At 41.7% G+C, this 10,713-nt stretch overlaps 1 protein-coding gene across 1 annotated transcript in view; it reads left to right on the top strand.

Moving 5' to 3' along the window:
- LOC148540777 (dimethylaniline monooxygenase [N-oxide-forming] 2-like) overlaps positions 1 to 7,970 on the top strand; it is a 130,185-nt gene extending 122,215 nt beyond the window's left edge. The window contains exon 9 of the mRNA XM_088481714.1: positions 7,625 to 7,970. Within this exon, the coding sequence (XP_088337840.1) occupies positions 7,625 to 7,970 (346 nt within the window). The remainder of the gene's footprint in view (positions 1 to 7,624) is intronic.
- Positions 7,971 to 10,713: the final 2,743 nt, after the last annotated feature.

Consider the following 10,713-nt stretch of genomic DNA (forward strand, 5'->3'; position numbering starts at 1 on the left):
TCAGGATACTGATGTCGGCACCTGGACCCCCGCCATCCCAAAGGTAAATATAAAGGTAAGTATTACACTTAGCCTGGGGATGAGGGTGTTAGGTTTAGGAACCCCCAGGGGGAGATTAGGGTTATGCACCCCCTGGGGAGGGTTAAGGTTAGGTTGCAGGAAGGGGGGTTAGGGCTAGGCACCACTGGGGGGAGGTTAGGGTTAGGCACCCCACGTGGAGGGTTAGAGTTTGGGGTGCGGGAAGAGTTACAGATCAACTGACAATTTATATTAAATAAGGCTTTAACTGTATTTATATAACAATTAATTATACATTATTTAACATACAATAATAAAAATATGTGCAGAATAAAAAAAGTTATACAAATATGAAAATTAAAAATGTATCAAAATGAGAGGATTAAGGCATAGTATATAGCCTCCACATGAAATTACGTTTATGTAGGAGGTCTATAGGTAGTATATAGTCTCTGATGTTGCTCCTTATTTGAATGGTCAAAGTAGAGCATTCCAGATAAATGTGTATTAGCCAATTTATAACCTGTTCTGCTATTTATATTTAGTCATTCACTTGAAAGCTAGTCCTATATAGAAATGAATGCGAGTATTCACAGTTTTATATTTACTATTTATTCAGTCAAGTAGTTAAACAAATCTCTTGGATGTCCTGTTGCTTACAGCAGAACGTGGAGCCTGGCAGTAACAGACTCACACAGCTCTGCACCACTGTTCCTTGGCAGATTTAATAGCCATGGCTTTGAGATGAAGGTCTGGCAGGTGAGATTAAACAAATATCTTAGCATCAGTACCAGCATTCATAGACAACTCTGGCCTCACTCACTCAGCAGGCCACTGATTGCTGGCCTTACCAAGTAGAATCATTAACAGAACCAAATTAGACTCAGACTATAGATGACACAACACCTCTCAGGAGTTACTACTAAACTCCAGCGCTCATGCGCAGAGTCACCCATCAGCCAGCCACTATATGAATTAGGGATGTGTGCCGGACCATTTTTGCTGGATTTGGATTTGGCTCTGATTCATCATCCAGCTTTGGAATTGGATTTGCCAAACCTGCCGTGACTGATTTTGTATTTGGATTTGGATTTGGATTTTTTACAAAAATTTACAAAAAAAGCTAAAATCACATAATGTGGGCTTTTTTGTTCCTAGAATATTATTAACCTCTTCAAAATTAATTTCCACTCATTTACAGTCAATTTAGACCACCTCATAGCTTATAATATTGTTTTCACCATTATTGGCCAAAGGTTGCAGTTTGCTGACTGGATACTAAGCAACAGAGCAGCAGCGCAGCAGCACAGACACCACAGTTTAAAGCACATCTATAAAACATTGTCACACAGCAGAGGCACAAATGACAAGTAGTTCAAGATGGAATTGTCCTTGGGAAGTGGAGTATGGCCATCAGGTCATAGTACAGTACTTGTATACACAGTGGGCTATGGCCCAAGGAGTCACAGTGCTTGTGTACACAGAGGGCTACGGCCCTAGGAGTTACAGTGCTTGTATACACAGAGGGCTAAGGCCCAAGCAGTCAAGTGCTTTTATATACAGAGGGCTACTGCCCAAGGAGTCATGGTGCTTTAAATTTATACACAGAGGGCTACTGCCCAAGAAGTCATGGTGCTTTTAGACACAAAGGGCTACAGCCCAAGGAGTTATGGTGCTTTTATACATAGAGGGCTACTGCCCAAGGAGTTATGGTGCTACTAATTTATACACAAGGACTACTGCCCAAGAAGTCACTGTACTTTTATACACTACTGCCCAAGGAGTCACGGTGCTTTATTACACAGAAGGATACTGCCCAAGGAGTCATGGTGCTTTTATACACAGAGGGCTACTGCCCTAGGAGTTATGGTGCTTGTATACACAGTGGGCTAAGGGCCTGATTTAGACCCGCTTGCGAGTGCATAGCGCTCGCAAGCGGGTCGATGGTTGGGCATTGGGCATGCACGGCGTGCGCAATGCACATGCGCGAGCCCCGGAGCGAGTGATAACTTCACTCGCTCAGGGGCTCACTACAAGACGGGGCTGCTGTCGATGTTGATTGTCAGCTCGCCCCATTTTGTAGGCGGGTAGGGGGGTGGCTGGACAAATGGGGGCATTCCCGAAGGAATGCCTGCCGTCTGTGGGTGGCCTACTGACATCACTCGTGATGTCAGTAGTGGACTTCCTGCTCTATTAGAGCAGGGAGTCCACTCGGGAATGCGAGACATGAGACCCTACCACAAGGGTCTCCTCGCAAGCCCGATGGTCGTGATAATCCCGACCATCACCTGGCCACCCGCTAAAGCTGTGGGTGGTCACCCACAGCTTAGTAAGTGGCCTGGAGGCTGGAGATAAAAAAAACCAGCACGCCCTGATCCAGAGCAAGCGCTCGCAAATAGCAAGCGGGGCCTAAGGCCCAAGGAGTTATGGTGCTTGTATACATAGAGGGCTATGGCCCAAGGAGTCATGGTGCTTGTATAAACAGAGGTCTACGGCCCAAGGAGTCACAGTGCCTTTATACACAGACGGCTATGGCCCAAAGAGTTGAGGATTCAGGCGTGCCTGAGTGTTTCAATGCCATTTCAGAGGCGTGCATACTTAGCCGGTATCGTCATAGTACACGTCACCTGGTTGAATTATACACTGAAGTGCTCGCTGTGCTTGCGGTAGGGTACAGTCAACCACAAGTGCTGCGGTAAGATCTGATGGAGCCTGATGTACCGATGGTTGTATATACTTCCTGGAGATGATGTCCGCTAGTGGGTGGCTAAAGACAGGCTGGTGGGCATCTGTAAAAACAAAGTGTTCGCTCGCTAAGACATAGTGGGTGTGCTTATGCCTTGGCGTGCGAGCGCCTGCCTTGACAACACTTAGCTGAATTTCCATACGCTAAGAGCAAGCGGCCACATTTAGCGAGCGGGCCTGAATCAGGCCCAGTGGGCTAAGGCCCAAGGAGTCACGGTGCATTAATACACAGAGGGCTAAGGCCCAAAGAGTGCCTGTATACACAGTGGGGTACAGCACCAAAAAATAAAAAAAAATGTATTTTTAAACTTTTAACTTTCTTGAAAGTTTTGTTTACTTTTTAAACTTTTTTTGTACACACAGCCATTTTTGAGTCTCGACACTTTAATCAGCAGAGTATAGCACTGTATACATCAGCATGCAGTGTGCCCCCTTACACAGTCACTTTGCCAGCACAGCCATCTGTGACTCTCTGGACACAGCCAGTGAGTATCACTACCAGCAGAGCAGTGTGTAGCGTACATAGTGTGGGAGTGAAATGGTGCCGAGTTCTGGTCTCGGCGCCTTACATAGAGGCGAAATCTCTTGAGAATCCAACGTCTGGAGGATGACGTTCAGCATCACAGTGGGATGCTTGGGTAGATTCGGATCCCTACTATGAACCTCCTCTAGTGCCTGAGCATCAATTGTATTCTACATAGGTGCTCCTGCTCTAGAACTATACTCTCCAGTATAGCTTTTTCCCGTGTTGTTTAAACTCCAGTGTTTGCTTTCCATGACAGCAAGACATCCTTACCAGCATTTCCAACTGCCATGTTTTCAGGCGAAGTCCTTATAGCAGCTAGGTACTCTATTGCTTTCATTGTGGGAACCAACTACACTGGGCTGCGACCTGGGCATTCACTGAGTCCATATGCACCAGGGTAATTGTTTGTGCCAATTCCATTTTTTTACATTTATCATGGTTACTCTGTTACACTTGCTGTCCATTTTGAGCTCTGGGATTATTACAATATACTCTGAGCCTCTCATTGCATGGTATGCTCTATTAGCACAGTTCCAGCGCCGTATCCAAACAGTGCCAATTCATCCATGCCACTCATTGCACACAATGAGGTGTTCCCACAGTGCGAATACATCTGTGGCTCTCATTGCATGCTACGCGCCGTTCCCATCACATATGTGTATCTCAGTTATTACATGCTGTCCAAACAGTGCCAGCTCCTCCATATACCCACCATATACCCACTTGCATGCTATGCGCTTTGCAAAGTGTCAACTCATCCGTGTAACTTGTGGAATCCTACCAAAGTTCCACACTTTGTGTAGTCACCTGTATCTTTGGCATTTATGCCTACTGTGTTATTCTGTGGCTACCACCACTCGGAGTATCGTAACTACACCTCTTTTGGTATGTTCTACCATAGAATCAAAATGCCAAGGGTTCACTCTTAGATGTCTTGTTGCTTACAGTCAAATGTCTAGCCTGACAGGAATGGGCTCACAAAACTCTACATATGCACATGCAGGGGGGTTTATGAGTACCTAGAAATCGCTCCATCGCAGTGCAGCTAAAAAATATATTTTTGTTTTGTAAAGTGAAGGAGCAGCTGGAGTTCAGGCATCAGTGCCTTCTCTAAAGCTGGCCACACATCTAAAGATTATCTGTCCAACCAGCCAACTATTTGATTGGTTGGAATGAAAATCTGGTAAGGAATACAATCAGCAATTTGCTCCCAAACACTGGAAAATGGAACAAACCTGTTGTTTGAACAAATAGTTTAGATCAAACATTTAACAAACTTGTCTGAACCACCATTTTCATCTGTTTTCTGGCATTTAGGAGAAAATTGCTGATCATCATTTATTCCCATACGTTACCAGATTTTCATTCCAACCAATCAACAAGTTGGCTGGTTGGATGTAAGTTGGTCTAGTGTGTGGCCAGCTTTACACTGGATGGGCTCACTGAATGTAGGGAAGCTGCAGCTTCTCCCAGACAGTTCCGATGGGGCATTGTGACGCAGATTGACTGTATTCCCGGCAGTCTCTCCTGGAGCTCCAAGTGAAGGGTGACAGGTGACTAGATAACACAATCATGTCATTTATCAAGGGGCTGCTGCCTTGTTCAGGTGTGCTCTCCCCCAGTTTCAAAAATATTTTTTTTTGTGTGCGGTTGTGTGCATTAGTTGCAACTTAGCTGCACTATAATTGCTTGCTGACACTGCTATAAGACTGCAGTGAGTAAGTAGGACAGTCACATGACAGGAGAGCAGGATCCACATACCAGTCTTGTAGCTGCCGGCAGCAGTCATGATGACGATACAAGGTCGTCAACATCATCTATGAAGGCCGATGAACCAGGGCTTAAGTCAGGCCATGTAAAATCAACTTTTACACTGTTAAAGAAAAAAATCTAAAGCTAAGTTAGCTTTAGAGAAACAAAAAATTGGCAATATGCCATTCACTACATGAAGTGGCAAGAAAAGGATAAGGCTTTGGTCTTTATTTATGACTGATGGTTCTAGTTGTGATGATTTAAGCCCTTCTGCTTGTAGGAGAAGTACAAAAAAAGTAAAAATTGTTAAGACAAGTAAGACACCAGAACCAACTGTGTGCTCCGAAAAGTTACAGATCCCCGAGGAAAGTCCAAGTGTTTCTGCGGTTGCCGTGTGTGAGCCTGACCTTTCTAATATTGAACTTGAAGAGGATCCTCCTTCTACCAGTTGTGTGCCCTCTGCAAATGAGGAGATGAGCAGCACAAGTCAACATGCTGGCGTAGAAATCGAGGATGCTTCTGTGGAATTGCTCCAGGAGGATGATGAGGATATTTACGTAGTTGGCTACAACAACAAGGATGATGAGGATGTTGATGATGATGATGAGCATGTTGATGGTGAGGATGTTTGTGTAAAAACTGTAAATCAGGCAACAGTTGTTGCCCATGGTGGGAAAAATCCCTTTGTTGCCATGCCTGGGCAAAGGACCAAATAATCCACTTCTCATGTGTGTAATTATTTCCACCCAAATCCAGACAGCCTTTTTCAAGCAATTTTTAACCATTGCCATGTAACAGGGAGTAGAGGTAAGGACCTTAACCATCTAGGAACCTCCTCCCTGTTACATCATTTGCAGCACATTCATCAAATTGGAAAATGTGGATCCAAGTGCCTGCAATCTCCACCACCAACAACTACATCATCATCAACATCCTCATTCATTATCAGAAGTAGTCCTGCATCCAATTACATAGGAATGACAGAATGACTGACTCCTCTTCTATCCGTGGTTCCTTAGAAGGATCCTTGAGTGCTACGCCTGTTGCTGCTGCTGGGGGTGGATCTTTATCCCAGAAAGGGAGCAAGAAGACTACTAGTAGTAGTCATTTAAAAAAACATTTGACTATTAAACAGTCCTTTGATAGAGGAAGTAAGTATAACAGCTGTCACCCAGTTTCACAGCAGATCACTGACGCCAAGATGGCTGTGTTAGTATTAGATGATGAAATAAGAGAAAATGAGGATAATAGTGTGGAGGAAAGCAAAAGGAGGATGAGGGGGGAATTTGTGTCCTATCTTACGCTAATGAGGATGTTGAGGATGAGGATGTGGTTTGCGTAAATCAGTCACTAGTGGCAGCAGTTCTTGCTCATGATAAAAAGAAAGCCAGAAAAGCCACGTCTTGGGTGTGGAATCATTTTTAGCTAAATTCTGACAACAGTTGTGAAGGCATCTGTTCCATCTGTCAACCATCTAGTCACCTCCTCCCTGTTACGTAATTTGCAGTGAGTTCATGCAATTTATTTAAAAAAATTATAATAATTTGTAAATTAATAACAAGCAGTCCAGTATCAGCTACCAGCAGTTTGGACCAGCACATGCAATCTCCACCAACACCACCCTCATCATCAACCTCCTCATTAATGGTTGGAGGTAGTCCTTCCAAGAAATTGTTTTGTGGGGGGCCCAAATAGTTTTTTAATACATTTGACTCTATTATTATTCCCTGGCAATCACAAGGGAATTCCGAATACTTATATAGTACAGGACCATTTGTCTTTAGGTGGTATGCCTCGATACTAACTTCATTCTTAATGGCAGTGGCATATTTCCCACATTCACATGAGGCTTCCTTAATAATTGAAAGTAGTCCTTCCAAAAAATGGTTTGTGGATGCCCATACAAACCAAAGAGTTCAGCCACAAAAGTGTCAGTCCTAATCGCTAAAGTGCTTGGTTTGTTAAACTGTGTATGTCCTTTTTAAAAAAAATCCGTCTTGCACCTCTTTTCTTTACATATTGCACAATTTGGGGCATTGCCGGTTGACATTATTATAGTTTATTAAACTGCCATCCTCTCTGCCACTGCTGTTTGGCAATGTTTCATAGATGTCCTATATTTTTTTAAACTGCCGTGCATTTGTGCCGCTGCTCTGTTGCTTACTTTAGCCAGCCAGCTCGCTGCAGCCTTTGGCCTATATTGGTGAAAAATAGTGAAATCAATATTGTGAGCTGTGAGGTGGTTAAAAATGCATGGAAATGCTTGAAAATGATTGTAAGTGAGGTATACTGTAGGAACAAAATAGGCCCAAATTATGTGGTTTTATCTCTAATATAAATACAGTTCAATATAAATTGTCAGTTGATATTTAGCACTGATATCTTTTTCAATTGTTTAAAAGACAACATTTTCATTAAAACATGTTGAATTTCACATTTTGCAGTGTCACAAAGATTGCATTATAATGCATGAATGTTGGCCTATTTTGTACTATGTTTGTCTTTGGACATTATTTTAAAATGTTGACAGCTATGCTGGAATTAAACCTGTTAATTTCAATATTTATTTTATCATCCGTTAAGGTTTGCAACATCTAAAAATAATTTTCGACGTACAAATTACATTACATATCTGGATGATCTTGCCTCGGATATAGGGGTAAAACCAAACATATTCAAGATGTTTTTAATTGACCCACTTCTGGCATTCAAAGTTGTGTTTGGCCCCTTCAATTCTTACCAACTTCGTCTGACTGGTCCAGGAAAATGGTCTGGAGCTCGAGAAGCCATTTTGACCCAATGGGAACGCATTGAAAAGCCCCTAAGAACGCGAATGGCAAAACGGGATTCCAAATCACCATTGGCATCGCTTTTTCTCAGGTTTTGTTTCTTTCTGGTGTTGCTTGCAGCTGTCTGGCTAAAATGTTGAAATGTAACAATTATTTCCTCTGTGATATATAAAATGGCAAATCAACTAACAACGCTGGAGCTTTGCATATGTGCTTGAAAATTCACAATAAACTTGCAGTATTTTAAAGCTTTTCTTAATTGCAAAAACATATAAATGAAAGTATCTCAACAGTAATCTGTAACTATTCATATAGGGTCAGGAAAACTGCTGGAAAATGGCTGCTACTGAACATGTTCTAATTGGATGCAATATGTATGCACACTTTTGATGAGGTTTTCTTATACTTTCCATGGGCTGAACAGAATCCTATTCATTGAGTTGAATCGAGTCCGGTCCAACACATGAATAACACACATTCATGCGTTTTCAAAAGTGGTGATCACTAATATCTTTACAAGTGAGACTCTTTTCCAGATGTTCATTAAAAGTGCTAAGGATGAGTCCCACTCATCCTAAGCACTGCAGAAGCACACATGGAGGAAAAAATACCTTGAAGAGCCTCCATTTCTTCTTTGTAGGGTGGGGCTCGATCACTCATCATGTCAGGGTTCAATGGTAATTTTTAAGTACTGTCCCTCACAGGAAACTGCTGCAGTCAAATGTAAAGTACCAGGAAATTGGGGAGACCACTAAAATCACTTTACTCCAAATCCTATCACATAAGGTAGTCCACGCTTCAAATGTTGTGGCCCCTTAGTGGCACTTCTCTGGTAAGAACAGGAATATAACCATAGAGCCTTGTGATGGGAGGCAGAGCTAATTTGCCTAATCCCCCACCTACACAATCAACAATATACTAGTTTAATATAGGTGAAACCTCTTTTTCAGATACATTTTAGTACTTATTGTCTGGTGGTCACCAGATAATTACACCCTACACTACAACAAAAAGTGTTACATTCAGAAAAAGGTGGTTCTCATTCAAACAAGTTTGATAATATAATATACCATACTATATACAGTATATATATATATATATATATATATATATACCTCCACATACATCAATCCTCCATGCACTTCCTCACACGTTACACACTCAGTAGCACAGAACGTATTTTCATGTGACTCGTTCCCTTAAAATGCATCTTATTCGCAAAGTGATGCAAATAGGACACACAAGCAGCTTCTGCTGATTAAAATGATATGTGGCATGCCTATGTTCTGTGTGCGACTGCAGGCGCATCTGCATGTGAAATGCTACATTACAGTGTCTGCAGCTGTGATGCTTTGAAAAACCAGCTCGGTGTTGATAACACTAAGTTAGTTAAGATACCTATTGGGCAGTGGGTGTGGGGTTAAAAGTTATTGTTTAAAGATGTCCTTTACTGGTGCACTAAAGGTACTACCTACAGCTTTCATGCCTAACTGAAATGTCAGAAATAAGGAGGAAACTGCGCTGGTAAACTCACAACGATCATAGACTAATATTAGTTATAAAAATGTAATCTCTACTTTATTGGTGACAGTCAAATTCAATCATGTTTCCAAATTAGATGAACACAATATTCAATAATAACAATTTTGCTAAAATAGATATCACATTGGTCAGCAGCACAGGACAAACTTATTAAAAATTCAGCATAGGGAACAATATCCAGAACAGTAAATTGTCAGCTTATAAATTAATCACATATATTGAAAAGTCTTGTTAACAATCTTTTCGTATCCTGCTTCCAATCGTCATATCCTCCATAGAAGCTTCACATTTCATATCTATGAAACTAGCATCATTGTAACAGTTTAGCTTAATATGCTGGAAATAAGGCATAAGAATATTTTCATAATAGTTCATAATGTCTGATGTTACAGTGTATATAACTATTTCTACCTATATCCTTAAAATATGTTGCACTCCTAATTTTACAATCCTGGTTGAAATTATTAAAATCATCTGCTGTCAAAGCAAAAATAACTATAATCTAAGACAATTGAGAAGTTGTTCCCTCCAAACTTATGATATGTTTGTACATTAGAATTAACTACCTTTATACCTAACTCATGCTCAAGAATTGTGTGTGATGATATCACATCATATGTTCCAAGTAGCATCACCTATTCCAACTCAATAATTTCAATGTGTTCCAAAACATGGCTTCAATCCCAAATATCCGCCAAATGTAATGGAATTCCTTTCACACATTCGGGTCCTGGTCACTATTGCCAAGTCCGGCGGTGTCATTATACTGCCATCTGCATCCCCTTTGGCCATCTATATCCCTGAGACCTGTGGTCACTAATCTGTAAATGTGGCTGGTGTTCCACTTCCCGCTGTTCCTGCTGTTCTGCATCATGGGAGCCACCATCTTGGACTGTATAACATGATCCATTCAGTCTAACCAGCTTACAGTACTCCAGTCACATGACTCACATGACTCACCCAACATCAGGAACCAAGAACTGTTGACAGCACATTGCCAATACAACATCTCTGTCTGAGGATTAGTATCATGGCTCCTGTTTCAGTATCTGCTCCAGTATTACTTCACAGCATTCTACCTCATCTGCTCCAGGAATTACTTCAGAAGCATTCTGAAGTGTTCTATCATACCAGCTCCAGTAATTACTACAGCATTTCTCTACAGTATATCCAGCAAACCTGCTCCAGTATTGTTTCACAACGTATATACTGTATATCACTGCTGCCTGCTCTATGAGTGCTCCAGCACTCAGTTCCAGTGTTTCCTGCAGCCTATTTCAGTTGTGCTTCTGGCACCCAGTTCTGGTATAATTGCAGTCTGCTCCAAGACTTATTACCATT

This window comes from Taudactylus pleione, unplaced genomic scaffold (genome assembly GCF_031769625.1).
Source record: "Taudactylus pleione unplaced genomic scaffold, aTauple2 ptg000017l, whole genome shotgun sequence".
Lineage (NCBI taxonomy): Eukaryota > Metazoa > Chordata > Amphibia > Anura > Myobatrachidae > Taudactylus > Taudactylus pleione.